At 40.9% G+C, this 26,842-nt stretch overlaps 1 protein-coding gene across 1 annotated transcript in view; it reads left to right on the top strand.

The window, feature by feature from the left end:
* Positions 1-1,672: 1,672 nt before the first annotated feature.
* LOC308300168 (low density lipoprotein receptor adapter protein 1) overlaps positions 1,673-26,842 on the top strand; it is a gene marked incomplete at both ends in the record, with an annotated part of 62,351 nt that continues 37,181 nt past the window's right edge. Inside the window, one exon of the mRNA XM_080743972.1 lies at positions 1,673-1,757. Coding sequence (XP_080600098.1) covers positions 1,673-1,757 — 85 coding nt within the window. The remainder of the gene's footprint in view (positions 1,758-26,842) is intronic.

Genomic DNA, 26,842 nt, shown 5'->3' with positions numbered 1-26,842 from the left:
TGTAAAACCACTGAATAAGATAATGATGCTGGCCCAGCTTTCACCAATAACCACCCCAATACTTGTTAACTTGGGTGGACTACTGGACTTGTGTGCTGTCACACAGTGCAAATAAATAATAGTGTGTAATGATGTATGCCCATGGAGGCTGAATTGTGTATTCACTTCACACCAAGTTGAACTTAGGCTGAGGCCCTCAGGCGAAGCTTATAGTGGGGGATTGGAAGAGTGTGTGCAATGCATGACTGACGAATTACTGCTTGCGCGCGCGCGCACACACACACACACACACACACACACACACACATATTGGTAATGGTATGGCGCTATATATCTATCAGCTTCATGTGAGCAGAGTTCTAATGTATGGACCAGAGCTGGGGGGGATAAGCACTGTGCAGTCTCTAAGTCTAGAGTCTAGCAGCCACCTACCTCCCTAGCGAACAAATTAATACCAGTAAGACGCCCAAGGGCGAGGTCGCGCACATCATGGCACATGGGCGCGTGCACACATCCGCCTGGCGGCCTGGGTGACAGCAGACTCCTGGGCGACCACAAGAGACTGACACAATATGTCCATATATGGGCATTCCCAGATAGGCCTATGGGCTTAATATTGATGTCATCAGAGATCTCCATATATGGGCATAAAAGGGACAAGGACGTGTGTTGATGACATCAGGGATCTGATGTCATCAATGATGTTCTGACATTGTGATGTCAGAACATGTCAGCTATATCCTTTGCTGAGTTGGGATGAGGTGTCACGCACTGTGACGCACGCACAGGAATGACAGGATCTGAAGGTTTTCATAGTAAATGCTACCTACGCTCGCAATAAGGCTTTTTATGGCGATTTATGATTCTAACTTATCCCCTTGGCATCTGAGAGATAGTTGAAATACTTTATTATCAAGTTCAACATCACTCTCTCACCATTGATTCACTGGTGTCTGTATGATAGAAGAGTGCAAAGCTACAGTACGCTGATATTGATGACATCAGGGATCTGATGTCAATGTCATCAATGTTGTTCTGACATTGTGATGTCAGAACATGTCAGCTATATCCTTCTGCTGAGCTGGGATGAGGTGTCACGCACTGTGACGCACGCACAGGAATGACAGGATTTGAAGGTTTTCAGAGTAAATGCTACCTACGCTCGCAATAAGGCTTTTTATGGCGATTTATGTTCTAGATTTATTTTCTAGTGGAAATTAGTAATTACATTGACATTTTTATTCCACGCGCCACAAGCCCTCCCTCGTAGTCGGACCGTGGAACAAACGGCAACACTGAACACTTCCGAAGTGGGTGTGTGTAGCATTGGAAGGGAACGCCCTAAATGTGTGGTGAATTCACTTGCCTCTCACTTAATACAACGGCAAGGGAAGAGGTGCGTGCGTGCATGCAGCAGACTGACTGACTGACAGTTGTGCGATTTAAGCCCATATGCTCTCCCCATCCATTTATCAGTCCAGACTCCACTGGTTTCAGAGGGGAAAATAAATACGGGGTGCACTGGAACTGGGAAGGAACTTCTCTGTCTCTTGCCCTTAATTCAGCGAACGCTACTTTGCTGTTTGTGGTCCACGGACGAGCACGTCCCCGGTGCACGCGAGGCATCCACCTGCCGACCGAGCAAACACCGCACACACCTTTTATTATTAGCATGGATGCTTTGAAATCAGCCGGAAGAGCGATTATCAAGAGTCCCGGAGTTCCGCGGCACACATGGGGAACTTCAAAGCACGAAAGTAAGTGTCTCGAATTCTGTTGAATTTATTAAAAAGGGCTGCAAAGACGCGACAGCTTTTTGAAAATGCAGTGAAATCGACCTCAGAGAAAGCACAACAGTGCCTTTGGCTGTACATACTGCATGCTCTAGTAGTAGCCTAGTAGTCTATAAATATAGGTCTACTCTAGGATATAGCTTGGATGGCATCGGTAGTGAATTGTTTATTCTTAAACAGCCTGTTTTTCGCAAGTTAGTTCACTCAATGTAAATGTGACACTTGGCCTATTTTAGTGAATAAACCTTACTTATTATAAATACCCAGGAATTAAAATAATAAATCCCACAGCACAGACCAATTCCTTCAATATCACAGTAGTGTAGCGGGAGTGTTTAATCTAAAAGATCTTGCACAATGAAATTATTTATATATATCAAAAACATGTGAAGGGATGCTTTTGGGCACATTTGCATGAGGAGGTGTATGGGGCCTTTTTCTTGATGAATGAGATGTTAGAGAAAGCCCATGTCACCTTGTCACGTGCTCTGTGACAGATGGAGAGTGAGAGTGATGATATGTGGCCCATGGCAGGTCATGCTGTCTCCCTGGAGTGTGAAATGTTTTGAGGACTCAGTCCTCCTCAAGGCAGCAATTACTGATATTTCCCACTGCATTTCCCTTGCGTGTGCAGACTTAAATGGCATAGAACAATAATCTCATCAGCCTTCTACTTTTTTCACCATACATGAAGGACAATATATGATGTGCCACATAGTGGTAAAATTGCATGTGTTGTTGTGGTATCAATCAAAAGATGACTAGCCTAGTATTGTGGGGAAAAAACAAGGAAACCCCCAACAGAATGCACCAGAAACCTTACAACTTTGTTTCACAGGGTCCACATTAATTTAGTCTCATCATGTTGTATTTCTGGCTGGGGATTCAACAGTCACCCTGAACAGCATTCACAGAACAGATTTTAAAGGCATTAACGTGTTCTTGGCTCTCCTCATAGGAAATGTTCTACATTGATTATTGAATTTGAAAGTGAGCCTGCAGGGTTTTAGACTTGGACTCTTTGGATCATTTATTTTTAATGAGGCCATCTGTCTTTGGATTCCTTACTTTTCTCAATTCAGAAGCTACTGTAACAGTGTTAAGTGGCAAGCCATTTGGGATATTGGCAGATGGACTGAGTGTACTGATCTCAACATAGGCGATATTAGCGGTTTTGTAATGTTGTTTTAGCGGATTTCTGCAGTTAATTTTGTACCCAAATGTAACACAATATAAACAAAAAAAAGTGTAAAACAGGTGCTTCTTTTTCTAGACACCATATGTCTATCTATAGGATTTATTTACTTATTTTGCAGACAGAGGCAGCACAGCCAGGACATATAAAGCCAAACATCAAGTTAATCATCATTCATCAAGCAATCAAGCAGTCATTTACAGTGTCAAATAAGCATTTCACAAAAACAAATAGTAGACACATCCTTATTACACAATGAACTGCAGCCTCCGGGTTTTGGCACTTGCAAACCTTTCAATTATTTTCTGCACTTTAATTTCGTGTATTTTCTCAATCTGTAAAATGTCATCAGTCATGGTTGTCCGTAAATACGTTTTTAGTTGTCTCAAAGTAGAGAAACTGCGCTCAGCTGAAGCACTCGTAACTGGTATGGTGAGGTACAGTGTGTAGACGTGTTTTAATGTACCAAATGAATCAGAATTATGCATTCCCTTCTCTTGAAAAAAAGCAAGTTTCTTTTCAAACAGTGTCGTGTCCTCCATTTCTTTTTTTTTGCGCACATTCTCTTCAATATAACGAAACAGTTGAAAAAAGGGAACATAATAGACTATGCACTTGGAGGGAGTACAACAGCATTGTGTAAACAGAGATGTGTCTTTATGTACCTGTCCTCCTGAAAGCTTGCTCGGCGTTCTCAGAACCAAAGGCCCGACATGGAAAGCAGAACGCCTGGTCATGGCGCACGCTATACTCCAGCCAGGCAAAATCTTTAAACCACTCCTTTCTGAATTTGCGTTGTTTTTCGCCAGCGGCCTTTAATGGACATTCTACATCTTCTGGCTGATATGGACCCAAAGCCAAAAACTGCTTGGCTTTATCCGGGCCATGGCAAGGGTCTCTTTCATGAACAAAGTTGGCTTCATTTGGCTCCTCTGGGTCTGGGCCTGGGGTAACAACAGTTGAGTCTGGAGTGGGGCTTGCTTGCTGTGGAGGAACCGGGGCCTCGGTCTCCGGCAACGGCGAGCCTTCCACAGTGATGTCGGTGGCTGGATCACTGCTGCTGCAAGCTCCGTCCACCTCCTCTGGTTCACGTTCATTAGCATTACTGTCAGTGTCGAGTGAACTACTATACTTGCCCCTCCACCTCTCTTTTTGCGCACATTTTACAAATCACGATCACTGTTTTATTTAATAATTATAAAATAAAGTTACATTACAAAAAAAAAAAAATCAAAATGGCCGCCTGGCGGCCAGGGGGTGCACGTGCACCCTAGGACACCCCTTAAAATCGCCTATGGATCTCAAGATTCTAATGTATCCCCTTCCTTGGCATCTGAGAGATAGTTGAAATACTTTATTATCAACTTCACTCTCACCATTGATTCACTGGTGTCTTTGTATGATAGAAGAGTAACTAATGCAAGCTACAGTACGCTGGGATTTTGAAGGATATTGACTGTCATTCTGTATATCAGAGCCTATGCATGTGCTTTTATTTTCATTGTTGCAGGCACTACAGAAAGGGAGAAACTAAGATAGAATAGCATTTGCCTATTGGAGCAGAATTCAACTGCATTATGGTGCCATATGACAAAAACAATTTATGTCTGAGAGCCGCCAGAGGTATCCGACTGGAAGCAATGTGAACGCTGCAGAGTCACAAACAGTAAGGCGGCAGATTAGAGTGACAGCTAATGTCCACGAGCTACAGTGGTTAGCAGAAATTTGAACTGAGGACAGAAGAATCTCCTTGCCAGCATAATGGGTGATGTGAATTCTGGCAGTGGCTGCCGCAGTGCAAACAAGTCCTAACATCTTGGCCACTTGCCAGACATCCACATGTGATGGAAGAAAGAACATTGCATTGTTGTTGTTTTTTTTGTTTTTTTTTACAGGATTTGTGCTTATGTAATGTATTGATTTCTTTATTCCGGGCCCAAAATAAATAAATGGACAATGTATGAGGCTTAAAACATTGCTGGAGTCGTTTAGGGGGAGTAATGACAGTTGATGGGTTGTGGCTTTCCAAACAGTGCTATTGAGAGATGTGTTGGAATGAATCAGTGGATTTGTTGTAGAACCGACAGATGACAGCACTGCTCAAAGAGATAATCGACAGCTGCAGTTCATGTTTAGATTATTAGACAGTGTCGTGACACTACTGACTAATTACTGGAACTTGGAGGGCTTCCAAGTTAAACTGACCTTAAATGCTCATGTTGCTCCAGTCAGAACTCAGAAGCAGTAGTTGGCATGTGAGTCTAGGTATTCTTCAGACCAATGACAAGGACATTTTAGGCTAAGTACCTTGTTGAATTATTCAAAACTGTTCTGGGACACTGGGTCTGACTGCAACCTGTGCCTACGCCTGCTGAGATAATAACAGCATAGCTCAGTGTCTGTCTACATATCATCTGTTATGAAAGCAAGATGATGATATATCATAGATACATCAATCTCGCACCTGCCAATAGTTCTATCAAAATCGTAAGTCCTTTCCATGTCGAGACAGCCTGTTTGGTCTAGAATAAAAGATTGCTTTTTACATTAGCTCTTGTTTCAACAAGGGTTCTAGCTGAGTGGTCCATCTCTGCAGATGGAGACAAACGCAATATAAAGGGAAAATGATCAAGAATCTCAGACTAAAAACAAAACCACTTAAACCCTATTCTTTTGTACATCAAATAGCCAAAATACATCTTCTACAAGCCCTCAGCGCATCTTTGCTACATGTTCATGTTTTTGTTAAATGTTTGCCTATTTTCACCAAATGTTTATCTGGTTTTGCTGTGTGTTCGCGGCATTGCCTATCATTCAATACTAACACTTGTGTTCAGGAGGTTAAACTAAAATGCAATGGGCAAGTGACAAGATCAGTAAATCAGTAGTCAGTGAGTGAGAGTGGATGAAATGGAATATGGTGAGGTGGGTGTTAAAGTTGTATGGTGGAAAATAAAGAAATAAAAAATAAAGATTTTTGTGAGAGAAGAGACAAAACTAGAAATACTGTTCCTTCGAAACAGTGTGGGCTCGATTCCAACCCAACAAATAGGATACTTTAAGGTACTGTAAGGTACAGTACCTTACAGTATTGTACTGTACCTTACTATACTGTACTGCACCTTACTGTACTGTACTGTACTGTACTGTAACTTACTGTACTTTACTGTACTCTACTGTACTGTACTTTGCTGTATTCTACTGTAACTTACTGTACTTTACTGTACTCTACTGTACCTTACTGTACTGTACTCTACTGTACCTTACTGTACTGTACTGTACCTTACTGTACTATACTATACTGTACTCTACTGTACCGTACTGTACCTTACTGTACTGTACTCTACTGTACCTTACTATACTGTACTTTACTGTACTCTACTGTACTTTACTGTACTCCACTGTACCTTACTGTACTTTATTCTACTTTACTGTACTTTATTGTACTTTACTGTACTCTACTGTACCTTACTGTACTGTATTGTACTTTACTGTACCTTACTGTACTGTACTCTACTGTACCTTTCTGTACTGTACCTTTCTGTACCTTACTGTACTTTACTGTACTCTACTGAACCTTACTGTACTTTTACTGTACTCTACTGAACCTTACTGTACTGTACATATTCTATGTGTTCTAGATCTACATTTTTGATTCTGTGTTTGGGAACCAGCAACTGTCAAATGGACTCCAACTGTAGTGGAGTATATTGAGTGCATATACTGTAGGCTAACAATCCCAGATCACATCTGTCCTCCACTATGTCTATAACCAAGGCGTTCTTCTATGTGGCCACTCCAGACTGAGGAGCAGGGTTGTCAACATTGGACGGTCAGAATCCAGGAGATTAATTTTTTGGGGGGGTGCGCGGAACTCCCCTACCGGGGTCTGGGGGTCCTCTCCCCAAAACCTCTTAACAGATATATATATTTTCCTGTGTTCTGTTGAATTTTGTGCATGTTTGATACTTTTATCAGGCTTGCTTTATAGCACTGGTACAATTTCAGCCTTAAAATGCCAAATGTAGGTGAATAATAATGACTTCTCATCTTTAAGTCATTACATGTATATGATCTTTCTTGCATGCATTGCCCCCAACCCTAAAGCGGGGGGTCTGGGGGTCCTCCCCCCGAAAAAATGTAACATAGTAGATGTAATTTCCTGTGTTCTGGTGAATTTTGTGCATGTTTTATACGCATGTATTGATGACTGAACCAAAGGACATCTTTAATGATGACTTCTAATTTTTAAGTCATTACTTAAGTGAATATGTGTCTGATCTTTCTTGCATTCATTGCCCCACCCCTAAAGCGGGGGGACTGGGGGTCCTCCCCCAGAAAAAAATGTACATAGTAGATGTAATTTCCTGTGTTCTGGTGAATTTTGGGAGTTTGATACTAAATCCAGGAGAAATCCAGGAGATTTGCCAATCCAGGAGACTCCCAGGAGAGGGGTTCAAAATCCAGGAGACTCCTGGGAGATCCAGGAGAGTTGACAAGCCTGCTGAGGAGTGGAGCATGGCTTTTATTGTGTTTGTGGATCTGACTTGGAAATGCATTGGTTTTGATATCTCCCTGACAACCAACAACAACCACTAATATGGCTGACTGTCCCTGCGGGCTCTAGGATATATGGCTATGGGATTTACATCCCATCGCCCGGACTTGATTCTTGATCACAGCTGTGTAATCAGTAGAGTGGAGAGGGACATTTATTTATAGTTTTAACTATAACTATAGTTTTATACATCACACAGCTTAGACATTTGGATCAAATCAGAGAGCAGACCTGTGTGAACGCAATGATATAGATAGCATATCTGAAGTGTGAACACTGCAGCCACAGCGCCTTAACATAAACATGGGTCTATTATCCTTCTCTCCACTCACTAAACCCATTGGAAATGCATTGGGTGCTTAAAGTTAAACATTTTTATTTTTTTATATTTATACTACAAAACATTTCAAAACCAAAAATACAAGCACACGTGTCCTCAGTAAGCTGAACACATAAAAATTTGAATGGTGTTGAAAGGTGTAAGCGTTTAAGAGATGAATCGCGCCAAAGTTTTGAGGATACTGACTGACTGATAGATAAATAATGAAGATAACATACGTGTGCTCGCCTTCCAGGCGAGCCCACAATAAGAAAAGAGGAAAAAAAGGGAGGACGGTGAGTATTTCTAGGCTATTGGGCAAGTGAAAGCAGGCCAGCTGGCCTGAATCATACTGATGGTTGCATCTCCTGCACCACCCACCAGGCAGCCTACTAGTAGGGCAGGAGAGAGGGGTCTACCAGCACCCCAATGACATGTTTTCGAAACCTGTTTTTTTTGGACCGTTATGATGTCTAGTTATGATTTCTGCTTGTTGCCGTCGCCAACTAATACCCCATGGGGTTCATTTTTAACCTTTTCTCACAACTATTCCCAATCTGAACCATACAATGGTCATAACAGAAAATGCCATAACGCTTGATGTAAACAACCTACAGGGACAAATGAACACACTTTTCTATATGATTTTGACCCAGGGAATTCATTAAAGTGGTTATTTTTAACATTTAAGCACATCTTGCCCTATTTCAGGACAGAAACTGCGAAAAATAACCCAAAATTGTTCAAAACACATCTATACTTCTCTTTGTACAGACAAATTAAGGTGTATTCTTTTTATACCACAGGTTTTTTAGGACCCTTATGATGTCTAGTTATGATTTCTGCTTGTTGCCGTGGTCAACTAATGTCCCATGGGGTTCATTTTTAACCTTTTCTCACAACTATCCCCAATCTCAACCATACAATGGACATAACAGAAAATGCCATCACTCTTGATGTAAACAACCTACAGGGACAAATGAACACACTTTTCTATATGATTTTGACACAAGGAATTCATTTCCGGCATCATTTTTAACATTAAAGCACATCTTGACCCTATTTCAGGACAGAAACAGCGAAAAACGACCAGAAATGTTCAAAACACATCTATATTTCTCTTTGTACAAATACATTAACGTGTATTCTTTTTATACCACATGTTTTTTAGGACCCTTATGGTGTCTAGTTATGATTTCTTCTTGTTGCCGTGGTCAACTAATGTCCCATGGGGTTCATTTTTAACCTTTTTACATCTATCCCCAATCTGGACCATACAATGGACATAACCAAATGCCTTAACTCTTGAAGTAAACAACCTACAGGGACAAATGAACACATTTTTCTATATGATTTTGACACAAGGAATTTATTTACGTCATCATTTTTTACATTCAAGCACATCTTGACCCTATTTCAGGGCAGAAACAGCGTAAAACGACCAGAAAATGTTCAAAAACATCTATATTTCTCTTTGTACATATAAATATTAAGGTGTATTCTTTTTATACCACTTGTTTTTTGAACCCCTAATGGTGTCTAGACAATATTGCTTCTTGTTGCCGTGGTCAATCAACGTGGCTTGGGGTTCATTTTAACCCTTTCTTACACCTATCCCCAAAACAAAACATAAGATGGAGATAATAGAAAATACCATAACTCTTGAAGTAAACAACATACAGAGACAAATCAACACATTTTCCCACATAATTTGCACCCAAGGAACTCATTAACGTGGTTATTATTAAGATTCAAGCACATTTTGACACTACTTCATGGCAGAAACTGCAAAAGATTTGCAGAAAATATTCAAATCACATCTTTATCTCTATATCTATATTCTCTTTGTACAACATTTCTAAGGTCACACGTCATGTTTCTTAGTACCCTAATGGTGTCTAGTGTCAAGATTTAGTAGTGTTGCCCAACTCATGTCCCATGGGGTTCATGTTTTTTCCCCAGATATGTTTTTGGGCTTTTATGCCTTTATTGACAGGACAGTAGACTGACAGGAAACAGGGAAAGAGAGTGACACGCAGCAAATCTGGACGGGCTCGGGGATCGAAACAGCGACCCACCGCAGGCTACACAAAGCCTACTGTATGTGGGATGCTCCCAGACCATTTTGAATCGATGTCCGTAAGTTATCAAAGAACAATTTCACTGGTCAGTGTCTTCCATCTCATCAAACTCCACCTCATCCTCTTCCGATATCATCATCATTATCATCACTGAGGACAGCCAACAGGTCAATGAGAGATTGGGGAAGAATTGGCCCACAAGACCAGACAGGCTCCAAAGTCCATCCTTCCGTCTTCTGCCACCCCTGACCTTCGTCATAGGTTTAGGCCCCCACAAGATTGGCTCAGCTGCTGGCTTGTAACAGGCCACTCACTCTATAGTTCACCCGCTGGATGTGGGGGATGAGCATATTGGCAGAGGGGCAGGCAGGCAAAATGCACTCTAGACCTGCTGAAGAGGGTCTCGTCTTCTCCCACCAGTTTATTCAGCATCTTGCTCCTACCATAGTTCACTGATGTATCACGTGCTTGATTTTACATCACACACGCGAAGGCTTCCAGCTGCTCCTGCACTTCCGGCTTCAACTTACACTCATCGCCAAGCATTTCTCTCAAAATGTTGCATTATGCAACATTTTGAGAGACCATATTTAGCAATAATCGAAACAATCATTCTACAGCCGGCTGGGCAATGAGTGTAAGTTGAAGCCGGAAGTGCAGGAACAGCTGGAAGCCTTCACGTGTGTGATGTAAAATCAAGCACGCGAGACATCAGTCGACCAGGCTAGGAGCAAGATGCTGAATAAACTGGTGGGTGAAGACGAGACCCTCTTCAGCAGGTCTAGAGTGCATTTTGCCTGCCTGCCCCTCTGCCAATATGCTCATCCCCCACATCCAGCGGGTGAACTATAGAGTGAGTGGCCTGTTACAAGCCAGCAGCTGAGCCAATCTTGTGGGGGCCTAAACCTATGACGAAGGTCAGGGGTGGCAGAAGACGGAAGGATGGACTTTGGAGCCTGTCTGGTCTTGTGGGCCAATTCTTCCCCAATCACTCATTGACCTGTTGGCTGTCCTCAGTGATGATAATGATGATGATATCGGAAGAGGATGAGGTGGAGTTTGATGAGATGGAAGACACTGACCAGTGAAATTGTTCTTTGATAACTTACGGACATCGATTCAAAATGGTCTGGGAGCATCCCACATACAGTAGGCTTTGTGTAGCCTGCGGTGGGTCGCTGTTTCGATCCCCGAGCCCGTCCAGATTTGCTGCGTGTCACTCTCTCTCCCTGTTTCCTGTCAGTCTACTGTCCTGTCAATAAAGGCATAAAAGCCCAAAAACATATCTGGGGAAAAAACATGAACCCCATGGGACATGAGTTGGGCAACACTACTAAATCTTGACACTAGACACCATTAGGGTACTAAGAAACATGACGTGTGACCTTAGAAATGTTGTACAAAGAGAATATAGATATAGAGATATAGATGTGATTTGAATATTTTCTGCAAATCTTTTGCAGTTTCTGCCATGAAGTAGTGTCAAAATGTGCTTGAATCTTAATAATAACCACGTTAATGAGTTCCTTGGGTGCAAATTATGTGGGAAAATGTGTTGATTTGTCTCTGTATGTTGTTTACTTCAAGAGTTATGGTATTTTCTATTATCTCCATCTTATGTTTTGTTTTGGGGATAGGTGTAAGAAAGGGTTAAAATGAACCCCAAGCCACGTTGATTGACCACGGCAACAAGAAGCAATATTGTCTAGACACCATTAGGGTTCAAAAAACAAGTGGTATAAAAAGAATACACCTTAATATTTATATGTACAAAGAGAAATATAGATGTTTTTGAACATTTTCTGGTCGTTTTACGCTGTTTCTGCCCTGAAATAGGGTCAAGATGTGCTTGAATGTTAAAAATGATGACGTAAATAAATTCCTTGTGTCAAAATCATATAGAAAAATGTGTTCATTTGTCCCTGTAGGTTGTTTACTTCAAGAGTTAAGGCATTTTGTTATGTCCATTGTATGGTCCAGATTGGGGATAGATGTAAAAAGGTTAAAAATGAACCCCATGGGACATTAGTTGACCACGGCAACAAGAAGAAATCATAACTAGACACCATAAGGGTCCTAAAAAACATGTGGTATAAAAAGAATACACGTTAATGTATTTGTACAAAGAGAAATATAGATGTGTTTTGAACATTTCTGGTCGTTTTTCGCTGTTTCTGTCCTGAAATAGGGTCAAGATGTGCTTTAATGTTAAAAATGATGCCGGAAATGAATTCCTTGTGTCAAAATCATATAGAAAAGTGTGTTCATTTGTCCCTGTAGGTTGTTTACATCAAGAGTGATGGCATTTTCTGTTATGTCCATTGTATGGTTGAGATTGGTGATAGTTGTGAGAAAAGGTTAAAAATGAACCCCATGGGAAATTAGTTGACCACGGCAACAAGCAGAAATCATAACTAGACATCATAAGGGTCCTAAAAAACCTGTGGTATAAAAATAATACACCTTAATTTATCTGTACAAAGAGAAGTATAGACGTGTTTTGATCATTTTTGGGTTATTTTTCGACGTTTCTGTCCTGAAATAGGGTCAAGATGTACTTAAATGTTAAAAATAACCACTTTAATGAATTCCCTGGGTCAAAATCATATAGAAAAGTGTGTTCATTTGTCCCTGTAGGTTGTTTACATCAAGAGTTATGGCATTTTCTGTTATGACCATTGTATGGTTCAGATTGGGAATAGTTGTGAGAAAAGGTTAAAAATGAACCCCATGGGGTATTAGTTGGCGACGGCAACAAGCAGAAATCATAACTAGACATCATAACGGTCCAAAAAAAACAGGTTTCGAAAACATGTCATTGGGGTGCTGGTAGACCCCTCTCTCCTGCCCTACTATACCTGCTTAAACACAGAACAAGGGTAAGACAAACAAGCCAGAGGGCCATGACAGCAGCAAGTATAACTCTATCAGCTACTGTATGTGGACTACCACACCTCCCACTAGCAGTAATAAGGCTTAGGAGAGATTTCCTCTCTAATGTAACAAGGGAAAATCAGGCTTAATGTGCCTCTGGCACATGAGATAACCGTTGCCAGTTAAGTCCAAGTAAAGGCAGGTATCTCGGTATTTCCTCAGCCAACAGAAGAAGTACATGCACAGCACTCCCCCATGCTGCTCTTGTTGGCCCGCTGTCATCTGCAACAGTATGGGAAGGACAGGAAAGGACACAGCATGTGCCTATAGTGCAAGACGCTGTCCGTTTGGATCACCCAGGAGGTCTCCATTCTTTCTGTGTTTCAAAAGTCAATCCTATTGTCATGGGTTCAACTTCAAGGTTGGGCAATTTTATTGATCGAATAATCTGTTTTATCGGTTTATAAACGGTTTATCATGTGTAAAATTGTCTAGTAGGCAAGATCTATTCACAACTTCACCAAAATGCGAACGCTTGTCTTTGTTGCACATAAAATACATTCAATAACAGACGTTTTTGGAATGTAATTACCTTTTCTTTTCTATTTTTTAAAAATTTTGTGTGATGATATCAAAGCTATGCAAATAATAAAACTAGATCCATTATTTCCATACAATAATGTTACAATGAACAATTGAAGTGCAGTCCTTTTATATTCTCATAATGTATTGCCTGGAGTGAGACATCATGCTATGCACTGCAACTACAGTAGATAGTTCAATAAATCTGGCACAGGACTGCTGATTCAAAAGTGTTATATCTGCACTAGTCTGGTGGTAAAGTAAAAACGGTAACCTTGGATCTGGATCCAGTGCTGTTATTTTAGCCAGAAGCATGTCTGCACTTGTTACTTTTGATTTGTTAAATATTTATAAAACCCACAGACAGAGAGAGTTAACCACTTTCAACCTGGCATACCTATTTTGGGAATAGAATAGAATGACATTTTCAAACATGTTTAAATAAAATAGTTCTAAATATTTAAAGAATCATGTGAATTGCTTATCTACAAGCTCACAATGCACAGTATCGCAATGCACTGTGAGCTTCTAGATCTACCGATTTATACTATATTTCCTTTTTTTGGGGGGACAAATGATGTAAAAAAATTGCATTTTGAAATATGGAGATACAAGGTTTCTGAATGACGGCGTCGATATCCTTTTGTTCTTTTAAAGCTGATAGGGCCATGATAGGGAGTGACATCATGCAGGACACGGTGATCTCTGTTGCTTCTGCCCCCTCAAGGAGCGATTATCTCCCGGTGTCTCATTAAGACAGGAACTCATGAGTCAGGGAAATGCCATTGAGAAGGAGGAATGGTAAATGATGTGATTAGAGAGAAAACGTGGGCCAGTGATGAAGGGAATGTCAGTGAGGGATGATTGTTCATCAAATGGTAGGATAATTTTTGGAGCGTGATGAATAAGAGTGTGAGTTGGTTGGTTGGGGGGAGATGTGTTGCTTGTATTTACATTTTGAGGCATCATTTGAGTGTCATCAGTACAGCTTTACTGTATGTAGCACTTTGAATGTAAAGCATAGTTCAGAGTGACCAAACATTTGCAACAAGACAAAACCATTTTAATCAGAATTATTAATTTGTTGTACTATGGAGTCATTCTACACAATGCGTCCCATCCCATGCATGAACGTTGTGAACTTGTAGATCTGGTATATTCTGTGCATGACACCATCTTAGAACAGAGCATACCTTAAGCATTAGAATGTTGCAGAGACAAATTGCGGCGGTGAGAACTTAGAAGCCAAGCTAGAAAGACATTACACTCCATGCAATCCATTATTTAATATTCAGTGCCTTGTCCAACATAAAAGTTGTTCTTACTTTGACATTTTTACTTTAGGAGACAGGTTTTAGGGGAACGTCTGCAAAAGTATTACAAAAAAAATGTTATTGCAAGCATTATTATTACAGTTTTATTGCATGGAAATACTGTAACATTGCTTTCAGAGGAATGGCCTGATATAAAAGGAAATCTTACACTGCATAGTCGTGCAAAATTGTTTCTATTTCTATATTGATTGACACAATTGCTTACTCACAGCTTAGAGTAAGCAGAGGAAAATGATGGAGAAAAATGCAGGTGTTACTAGTACAGTATATCAATTTATATACAGTTACAGTAGTGCTTTTGCCGGACGTCCTCGTTAGTGACATGTTGGGTGTAGGAGATACCCATGAATCTTCTGTAGCATCTCATCTCCATGCTCTGTGTTCTTCTGCGGCTCTGCTGTAAGGGTCCACGTTTCACAAGAACTACATCACTCTACAGTATATACACAGTTAGAGTAGTACATGGTATTTCCAGCCCATACTGTGATGTGAACCCTATATTGTTGCTGTCAGGCAGAAAACCTGTATCTCCTCCTTTCATCTGTTGACATGTTTGTTGATGAAAGAGGAGACAAGCAGTGTCACCAAAAGCAGAATAAATAGCCAATCTACTGTACAAGCTCATAAGCTTGTAGATGTATTTAACTATTGGATCATGTTCACATGCTGAAAATATAGGGATGCCATGTCTATCTCTATGTTTCATAAATATTCAACCAATTAAAAGTATTAACACGATTGTGACTAAACTGCAGGGGCAACCAAGCTAATAATAACTACTATGGATCTTTTTTATTTTCCTTTTTTCCCTTCCTGAAAAGTAATTGACAGTGATGATATGGTCTCTGTGAAAGAGCTGATGTTGCATGATTTGCATCCTGCACATAAGCATTTTGATATGAATATATCCTACCAACCAACCCCTCTTCAATTCAGTAATGCACTCTCTTTTTTCTTCATGAGGAAACATTATGAGAGATTGGCCTTATGAGGGAAAAGGGGTTCAAAGCAATGGAATATTCTCCTCATTGTGCCATAAAATAAATAACATTAGGCTACCCTCTTTCCAAAAGTTGATAACAATACTATCAATAATCTACTCCAGTGAAAGTAGAATTATACTGACTTTAGAATGTAAAAAACTTAGAAAACACTACTCAATTACAATAAAAGAGTACTACTTATGTCAATAATCATGTTCTCTTAGTTACTTAAAGAAGTCAATAAAGCCATAATACTGTATGTACTATACCCAGACAAACAAGACCTGCTACTTGCTACCTAGACTGCAGCCTCCATAATTCATGTTCACAGCATTAATAGTCATGAATTTGAGTTAATGGAAGGAGAGATTTGTGTGTGTAAAGTGTTATGACTAATGAGCTTTTATAGAAGGTGCTTAGAGGGAGGTAGTGGGCTACCTGCCAAGGGGAGCCTTTCGAGGAATCATGTTTCAAAGGTACTTTGCCAATTTTGAAAGATGTGGCCTGGCCAGCTGCATGGGAAGTGCTGATTTATACCTATTCAATTACCGAGGCACAGCCCTAGATTCTGTGCCATGAGAAAGTCAAGATAATCAGAGTTATGAAGTAATGTTTCAAATAACATTCGATTTATAATCAAATTTCATTCGCCTTTAACAGTAAAGCGTAAAGCCATTTCTACACTTTCAAGAGTTAAATCAAACGACTTTAAATCTGGCACCTGTATTTTGGGGTAGAATTAGGAACACGACATGCTGTGAGCTTGTAGATCTACTGTTGTTATATCAGTGGTTCTCAAAACGTTTTCATGTCAAGGACCCCCAAAATGATATGTATTTGGCCGCAGACCCCATCTCAAAATATTTTGTTACAGGGACCCCCAGAAGTAAATACTTGAGATAAAAAATGTTGACTTTGAATTTGGGTCTTGCCAGATGCCAGATGCACTATGTATACACGCAGCCCGGGGAACCCGGTCAAGGGGTGTAAGTGGTTAACATCCACGCTGGGAAAGGCATAATTACAGAAGCACGCCTGCATGAGTTCGAAACCTTTTGACTACCTTACGTTCGCTCAGAACAGAACTGTCTCTGATTAGTTGGATTATCGTCAAAGAGCTGCTATGCCCCATGTGACTGCTCTTTGTAAAGATTGTCTCGTTCTCAGCCTCTTGGAGCCTTGTCCCTTACAGCAGTGTTTCTCAAACCTTTAAATTTCAAGGTCTCCCCTTAACTCTGACAAATGGAACCAAATGGACCTGTTAGGGTTCATTTGGTTCCATTTGTACACTGTCAGAGTTACAGACTTGTATGGGTCCATTTAGACCCCCTAAAGGAACCCACAGAGTCCCTGGAATCCACTTTGAGAAACACTGCCTTACAGTTACAGTGCTGTTGCCTTTTCTGAGTTTTAATTAAACTTTGAAAGTGTAAAAAATGCTGGGAGCTCCGCAAAACCGCTAATCTTAAATCTTTTGAAAGTGTGAAAAATTGACAGATATAGGTCAATTTCTACGCTTTCTGAGTACAAGTGTGCCGATTTTACTGGAAAGGACTTCTCAGTCGCTACAAGATTATGTTTATGACTATAGGTTTTATATCTAATATACTGTATCTAAGTGTTTTTCACCATTGCCTAGCCTACCATGTCGCTGTCCATGGTGCTGTAATAACATCTCCCTCGCTTTCTCTCTATGTGTGTTTCTGTTTGTAATATATTTGGGTCCCAAAGGAAATATTGCAGGAGCAGATTGTCACTGTACTTAAACTTTGCTCCGGGCGGGAGCAGGCATCACAATGGTCAGAAAACCAGAAGGAGCAGGGCTAAGAAAACAGTCCTTAGTAGGGCTCGAGTAGAAAGCCTCACTAGCTATTTACTTTCTTTCCTTCTGTGAAAGAGGTTCCAGGGTAGGGCTGAGCAATTACCCGAAAATATATCTAAACCAAAATGTAGAACCTTGAACCGACTTAATCTTGCTCATGTAGTTTCATCAATTAATTCATTTTCTGTGGTAATTGAAATAGTTTTTTGTTATAATCGACTAAATTGATTATTCTCATTAACTGTATTATGCAGTACTTTGTTGCACAATGGAGGCATTAGTCTAGTAGCCAGCCCATAGAGCCCCATTGTAGACCCGGACATTTTGAGTACCCTAAAGTTTTATGTTAGAAATGTTGAGTATGGGTCCCCAGCATATAAAAAACACCGGATGCTAACTTGTATATGTTGAGCAATTTTCATAATCAGCCACTAAAGTTGGTGTCCCATTAAAGGAAAATTCCAGAATAAAACATATTAATCCTTAATCAGCCTTTTATCACGTCTGTACATACCTGGTATGATGGATTTTTATCATAGTCCTTCCAGTTTTTACTTCTCCTGGACTCCTCAGATCTCTCTCCCACAGCCAAAACGGCGGTCAATTGTGGTTCTCCCAAAGCGCTAATTTTCACCGCTGCAAAGTTACTTTTTTCTTCATAAATCTGCTATTTATAGTTCATTGAGAGCCAGTAATCCACTGTTTTATCGCGGGTTGAGGGAAATGGCCGTTGTTGACATGATCCCAATAGTACTCACAGAAGAAGAATGAAGTCTCGCGTCTCGTGTGATTACCGCGTTTCCTTTAGCTTTTTCTTTAGCGCAAAAGAAAGCTTTCTCCTGGAGTTATTACAGCCAGTATGTACACAACAAGGCATCGTGGTATATATATAAAAAATAAGAAAGCAGAAGAATATAATCTAGTTAGTCTATTGATCGCTAGAATCTAGTAATATGACTGAGAAGGATTCATAACAAAGCATTTTAACGGACTTCCTGTAGTCATAAGGTAATTCTATTACCTTTATTTATTTTATTTTTTCCTCAATACATTTCTTCGATTTTATTTATTATTTATTTATGGAATTACTTATAAAATAACTTTGACGTGTATTATTATTTGTAAACAATGTAGGCTACAATATAATCACAAAATAATCGTATTTTCCTCAAGACATTCTGCAATGCCTCACCAAATAAACGTTAGGTAAAAAGTACCTCATGAAAGACACGTTTCTGTGGTCATGAAGTAATTTTTACCTAAAGTTTATTTTGGTGAGGACTAACTAGATTATATTCTTCTGCTTTCTCATTTTTTATATATATACCACGATGCCTTGTTGTGTACATACTGGCTGTAATAACTCCAGGAGAAAGCTTTCTTTTGCGCTAAAGAAAAAGCTAAAGGAAACGCGGTAATCACGCGAGACGCGAGACTTCATTCTTCTTCTGTGAGTACTATTGGGATCATGTCAACAACGGCCATTTCCCTCAACCCGCGATAAAACAGTGGATTACTGGCTCTCAATGAACTATAAATAGCAGATTTATGAAGAAAAAAGTAACTTTGCAGCGGTGAAAATTAGCGCTTTGGGAGAACCACAATTGACCGCCGTTTTGGCTGTGGGAGAGAGATCTGAGGAGTCCAGGAGAAGTAAAAACTGGAAGGACTATGATAAAAATCCATCATACCAGGTATGTACAGACGTGATAAAAGGCTGATTAAGGATTAATATGTTTTATTCTGGAATTTTCCTTTAACTTTACATTACAGGAAAAATAAGCAAAAAAATTATCTGCTTTAAGTAGCATATGAGGGGTCTAACTAGGGGTATTTCATGATTCTGAATCCATTGCAAGCATCTGTTTTGCACGAAAATCATTCCTTGGCGAAAAATCGGCCTTGGTTTAGTGATGAAAAGTGCCGAATCATCACTTTTCACATGTTTCTGGGGTCCGTTTTAGCCCAAGGAATGTTTTTCATGCAAAACGGATGCTTGCAATGGATTCAGAATCATGAAATACCCCTAGTTAGACCCCTAATCTGCTACTTAAAGCAGATTAATTTTTTGCTTATTTTTCCTGTAATGTAAAGTTAATGGGACACCAACTTTAGCGGCTGATTATGAAAATTGCTCAACATATACAAGTTAGCATCCGGTGGTTTTTACATGCTGGGGACCCATACTCAACATTTCTAACATAAAACTTTAGGGTACTCAAAATGTCTTGGTTCACATTCTGGCTACTAGACTACATGCAAATATAGTGAAAATAGTTGATCTACCGGCTCACTAATCATAATTGAGGCATAATTAATGGATGGTGATATTGATTTGCCATACTCCAGGGGTATAACCCACTGTCCTGCTGTGACTATGGCTCTAGGGCAGGGGTCTTCAACGGGGGGTCCGGGACCCATAGGGGGTCCTCAGAGTTACTACAGGGGGTCCTCCAAATCTTTGTGTGATAGAAACGTTTTTTTCCTCTTTTTTTATATTAACCACTTGAACTCTAGCGTCCATATTCCGACAAGCGACAACTTTAGCCAAAAATAGCAGATCTACAAGCTCACAACGCCTCGTGCTGCGAGGCGTTGTGAGCTTGTAGAGCGGCTATTTTCGGCAAAGAGGTTTGGTGTAGAGGGGGAAAAGAGCAGACTAATTAGGGCACGTTCTCACCCAAAGTCCACTTAGAAGGTCCGGATCAGGGACCAAATGTTTACATTGTTGCATTTTGAATTTGGTCCGGTTAGCGTTCACACAGGACTTTTGTTAAAAGAACCAAATATGTAAACAACTGACACATGGCGGCTGTTTGACAGGCTGTTTGACAGAATAGGCTATTCCTATGGAAAATTACTTCACTTCCTATTCCAATTAATTTTGTGTTATTAATCACAGCCGCTTCCTATATCTCTTTTTTTTTTAAAGAAGCGAAACTCACGCATTTCAGGCAGTATAGCGATGGATGGGTGGAGGAATCTCTCTCTTTCTCTCTCTCTCTCTCTCTCTCTCTCTCTCTCTCTCTCTCTCTCTCTCTCTCTCAAAACATGCCTGTTAGCCTGTATAAAGCCTTCTCCTTGATTCATTTAACAATAAATAGCGCAAGAACGCGTGAATAATAAGCATCCCTGTTTCCACATCAAATCTCTCTCTGTTTCTTTCTTTCTTTACAAGCAAGTGAAGCAACGGGTCCATAATGATATTTCCTATCCTTATCAGGTTGGAAATGTGAAGCTAAATGAATAAATAACCTAAATAAAAACAATAAAATAATGTATAATCCCAAATGTTGAATCTATGCGTGTGAGCCATAACTTTATATGCGGTGGCGCATGCTTAAAAGAACATATTAATCTAACAGGATGCTAGCTTGCATATCTGTTCTTTTTAACCACATGATTCATTTAGCCATGAAACATAACAGCCGTGCATCAGACACTCGGACAGTGTTGTAAGCTTTTAAATCCGTTATTTTTGTGCACCGCACCCGATGACATGGTCTGCCGTCCCGGCCAGCAACAACGTGAAGAGTTTGACTCGTGCACGCCCGTCCTCAGGGAACAGCGAGAGAACGAAAAGAGAGCGAAAATCCTAATGCCTCGAAAGAAAAGCCAAGTTTGACTTTATTCTGTGTTGTGGTCGTTTGGATGGAGGTTGTGCGCGTAGCGCACCCGCCGCGCCGCCTCCTCCTCCTGTGTTATACACAAGATGGTGACCTTACTTTTATTTGTGACTGTATTTGTGTCAAAACAAACAATGATCACCGTGTTCGGAGAGCGACCCCTGGAGTCACTGCACACGATGGGTCACCAGTTTTGTAGCTAACAAGACACCGCAGCGCCTGCTCACAGGGAGAGGAGATGATACAATTATTAACGTGTAGCCTACTGCAGGTCATGAAGACATATCAGCGGTCGGGTCATATCAATAATGATTCCCGTAAGAAATTCATGCTTTTAGAACTAATTATTAATCCAGCTTCACAACTGCAGTTAACAAAGATTGATGAGTGGTAGTCTCTTGTAGCCGAAGTTACAATTGCTTCACGAGTAGTCGTTTATTATTTTTTCCATATTGTTTTTCAATGAACAACACACAATGCAGAATGTAGTAGGCTGGTCAGACATAAGTTTGGTCCTCAATAAAGTCCGGCTCCGTTCACACCAGCAGAGGACCGGACCATGGTCCGTTTGGAAGGGGACCGAGTCCTGCCTTTTCAAGAGGACCATGGTCCGGACCAAACAAAGGGACCATGGTCCCTTTGCACGTTCACACCAGCGGACCAAAGGAGAAAGAGGACAGAATGAAAGTTCAAGTTTGAGGGCGCGTTCACACCAGGGTTATTTGGTCCGCTTAAAAGGGACCATGGTCCTCTTTCTCCTTTGGTCCGCTGGTGTGAACGTGCAAAGGGACCATGGTCCCTTTGTTTGGTCCGGACCATGGTCCTCTTGAAAAGGCAGGACTCGGTCCCCTTCCAAACGGACCATGGTCCGGTCCTCTGCTGGTGTGAACGGAGCCGGACTTTATAGAGGACCAAACGTAGGTCTGATCAGCCTACAGTACATTCTGCATTGTGTGTTGTTCATTGAAAAACAATATGGAAAAAAGAATAAACGACTACTCGTGAAGCAATTGTAACTTTGGCTACAAGAGACTCAATATTTATGTTTTGCATTTGTGAAGCTGGATTAATAATTAGTTCTAAAAGCATGTATTTCTTACGGGAATCACTGTTGATTGATATGACCCGACCGCTGATATTTCTTGATGAGCTGCACTCTACATGTTAATAATTGTATCGTCTCCTCTCCGTGAGCCAGCGCTGCGGTGAGCTACATGGAAACTGGTGACCCATCGTGTGCGGTGACTCCAGGGGTCGCTCTCCGAACACGGTGATCATTGTTTGTTTTGACACAAATACAGTCACAAATAAAACTAAGGTCACCATCTTGTGTATAACACAGCCAGGAGGAGGAGATGGCGCGGCGGGCGCGCTGCGCGCACAACCTCAATCCAAACGACAACACAGAATAAAGTCAAACTTGGCTTTTCTTTCGAGGCATTAGGATTTTCGCTCTCTTTTCGCTCTCTCGCTGTTCCCTGAGGACAGGCGTGCACGAGTCAAACTCTTCACGTTGTTGCTGGGACGGCAGTTTGTCCATGTCACCGGGTGCAGTGCACAAAAATAACGGATTTAAAAGCTTACAACACTGTCCGAGTGTCCGATGCACGGCTGTTATGTTTCATGGCTAAATGAATAATGTGGTTAAAAAGAACAGATCTGAAAGCTAGCATTCCGTTACATTAATGTTCTTTTTAAGCATATGCGCCACCGCATATAAAGTTATGGCTCACACGCATTTAGATTCAACATTTGGGATTAGGCTATACCTTATTTTATTGTTTTTATTAAGGTTATTTATTCATTTAGCTTCACATTTCCAACCTGATAAGGATAGGAAATATCATTATGGACCCGTTGCTTCACTTGCTTGTAAAGAAAAGAAAGAGACAGAGAGATATTTGAAGTGGAAACGGTGCTTATTATGTTCACGCGTTCTTGCACTATTTATTGTTAAATGAATCAAGGAGAAGGCTTTATACAGGCTCTGTTTTGAGAGAGAGAGAGAGAGAGAGAGAGAGAGAAAGAGAGAGAGATTCCTCCACCCATCCATCGCTAATTACTGCCTGAAATGCGTGAGTGTTGCTTCTTAAAAAATAGATATATAGGAAGCGGCTGTGATTAATAACACAAAATTAATTGGAAGTAATTTTCCATAGGAATAGCCTATTCTGTCAATAGATCAACAGCCGCCTGTATGACCACGTGTCAGTTGTTTACATATTTGGTTCTTTTAACAAAAGTCCCGTGTGAACGCTAACCGGACCAAATTCAAAATGCAACAATGTAAACATTTGGTCCCTGATCCGGACCTTCTAAGCGGACTTTGGGTGAGAACGTGCCCTAAGTATTGACGGTTCAAGTGGTTAAATATCTGAAAACACGAAATTGACATGAATCCAAAAAACACTGACGATTTTGCTATCAAACAATGAAACTATATGGAATCTATGAAAAGGTTGTGGGGGTCCTTGCTTCATCTCTCTCTCAACTAAGGGGTCCTTGGCCTGAAAATGTTGAAGACCCCTGCTTCAGGGGAATATTCCACCTTCCTGCCCAGACTATGGCCCTGCCTGGAGGTATAACCCTCTGTCCTGCCATGACACTGACTCCCATCCACTCTCTACCAGTCAGATTCTTTCTTTCTTTCTTTCTTTCTTTCTTTCTTTCTTTCTTTCTTTCTTCCACCCCTCCCCCCCTCTCTAGGGCACGCACACACTTAATATTATATTTACATTTCTTTCTGTTCTTTTTTCCCCCCTTAAATAAATAAAAATAAAACATTCAATAAAACACCCGTAGGAATTGAGACATTCTTTCAGGCACTGGTGTGGGTTTAATCCTGATCAAAGCTTCGAGACGGCCGATCTGTCTAGCATTTCATGGTTATGCTCTGTGAATTAATACCTTAAAATCCCTTGTGCCAAGGAGACGGTACAATTTCCATTTTTCCTTCCCTGTGGGTTATGAATAATAGAATACTATATATCTTTTTAAGTAAGAGTCCTATTTGACCCTAGTCAAACAAAGCAGTTCTGCTATTTTCACTACTTTTGTGTGACACTTGTATTATGAAGTAGGGCTTTAATTTACGCAAAAACAGAATAGAATAGAATCAGTATTTCTTTCCACTAGCTTGCTTTATACTTATGTTTTTTTTGTGTACCAGCTTCCTCCCAAGCATTACATTTATTTTTCTGCAACGTGGCACCCTACACATATCGATTAGAAAGCCTCAGCCGTCTGTTATTAAAACAGTTGCACATCATATTCTGCTCTTGGCTTTGACACTAAAGTGATTTCTTTCACAATATTGATTTTCTTTGTGTGGGGCTTGACAGTTGTGGGAAGGCAAACTACAGTGTATTCCCATATGATGTGAATGGCCTGTGGTAAAGGCTCTAGTTTAACCTACATCAGTACATCTAACTATTCATTTACCGAACGACTGTCTGTCTGTCCACCGTCCGTCCGCATGCTGCTGACATCACTGATACTAAACAGTGTCGCCACCACGGTAACAGCCGCATGCTGAAACAATGCCTGATATCACTGAGCGACACCCACAGCCACAACACCAGAGGGAACGCACACAATGATCTGATAAAACAAACCCTTAGCTCCACCCCCTTGTTTCCCCTATCCTGTACATATAGTGTTTTTATAACTGCGATATTATTGAATGTTTTCTTTGTTTGCTATTTATTATGTCCATGAATTAAATACAGAGGACTGAAATGACACCTAATAGACGTCAATGGTAGTGAACCATTTTAAATGACGTCTTAAGATGTCAATGGAGGTGAATATCTTGGCCAAAATATGTCATTCCAATTAAGGTGAAGGACTCTTAATCAAGTCAATTGACACCACCCACAAGTTTGTACGACAAACGGTTGATGAGTAAAGCCAAATAAAGTTTTGGCCAATGAGGGGAGGGGGTGGCGCAAAGTTAAACCAATGAAGGTGAAGGCCTGTTGGAGCAGCAGGAGTCGGTGGTCCCCGGGGATTACCCGTGAGCAGCCCAGTTGGGGTGTTGATTTGGTCATTATTGCACTATTGGGCGGCGGTGCCAGGTGGTCCCTGGGGGTACATGGAGCTCCGGTGGTCCTGAAGTTTGTGGTTTGGCAGGCAAGAAGTGTGTGTGGGAGATTTCAAATGGATAGGGGCAACGATTGCAGAGATATGAGTAGGGCAAAAGTGTGACGTGACGTGACAGACAGACTGACAGACAGCCGGTGGAGGTTTTGATAATAACTGCGACCTGACGGTCGCAACCATTGCCTTTTTTCTTTTCGGAATTCTATTCGTTATTCTGCAAGCAGCCTCTTCCTTTCTGCTTCTGGTCTCGTATGCTTTCAAAATGCTGCAAACGCTGAAGTGTTCTTCAGCAGAGTGAAGATCCCAGGCCTGAAGTGAATTATGCAACACCAGCAGGAAACTGAGACCTCCTATCTCGGGGAGAGCTGCTTGCTCACGCTGCCAGAGTAACATATGAGCGTTCATGCCACACACGGAACGCACAAATGCACACACACACACACACACACACACACACACACACAAGGGAGTGAAAGAGACACACAAACGACGCAAACGCACCACATCTTTGCTTCCTTTGAAGGATGCAAATACCGTAGACGTCCTGACGTTTTGACGGCCCAGGCTTCCTTCTGGGTTTGATGTCTGTGGCAGCTGTCTGTGAAAAGGGATATGCTGTCACTCCAATGTACGTACGGCTCTATTTGAAGATTATCCTATTGTTCTGTTTATCAATTAACTGTGTGTGTGTGTGTGTGTGTGTGTGTGTGTGTGTGTGTGTGTGTGTGTGTGTGTGTGTGTGTGTGTGTGTGTGTGTGTGTGTGTGTGTGTGTGTGTGTGTGTGTGTGTGTGTGTGTGTGTGTGCGCGTGCGTGCGCACATCTCTTTGTCAGAGGCTGAGAGAAAGAGAGAGCGAGTTTAGGGGCTGTGTGTGGAAGCCTTTCTCTGTTCTGGCTACAGAACATCACCCTCAGGGCCTGTTCCTTACTTCCATTGGCAGGTGGAATACTAGTCTGTCTGTGACTCATGTTCTCCTAAAAGTGCAAACCCTCCCTACCATCTCTGACATGCCAGGGCTCCGCACACTACGCTTAAAAATAGCCTCTCAATTTCAAAAGAAAAAATGTTGAGGGCCATATGCTTTATGGCTTGGCATTATGCAGTATACTTATTCATATGTAAAATAATAATAGTAATAATACATTTCTCTCTTGTTTTTAGATTTTTTGTCTGGCCATGTCTATCTTGATTAGGGCTGCAACAGTTAATCAAAATAATCAATTTAATAATAGATTACAAAAGAAAACTATTCTATTTATAAAAACAATTGGTGGGTGGGTTCTCGAGATGTGTGAACAGTTACAAACGCTGAAATACACGCACACAGAGATTTTGTGCATTTATAGGATCATAAAAATACTAATTATTAAAAAATAAATACAAATCTCATCAAAAAAGTAAGCCTTTCAGCTCTTATCTTGCTGTCTTCTCCTAGCGTCACACAGCCCTACCACCTAGGGGTGCAACAGTTAATCGAAATATTCTTCAGAAAAACTAGCCATCTTACAAGCATAAAACCCGTTTTTATCCAGCTCAGAACGACTATTTTCACTACTTTTGTTTGGACACTGTTGT

Source organism: Nannobrachium achirus, assembly GCF_963921795.1.
Source record: "Nannobrachium achirus genome assembly, chromosome: 16".
NCBI lineage: Eukaryota > Metazoa > Chordata > Actinopteri > Myctophiformes > Myctophidae > Nannobrachium > Nannobrachium achirus.
The sequence above is the reverse complement of the archived record's forward strand: the minus strand, read 5'-3'. Positions and strand labels throughout refer to the sequence as shown.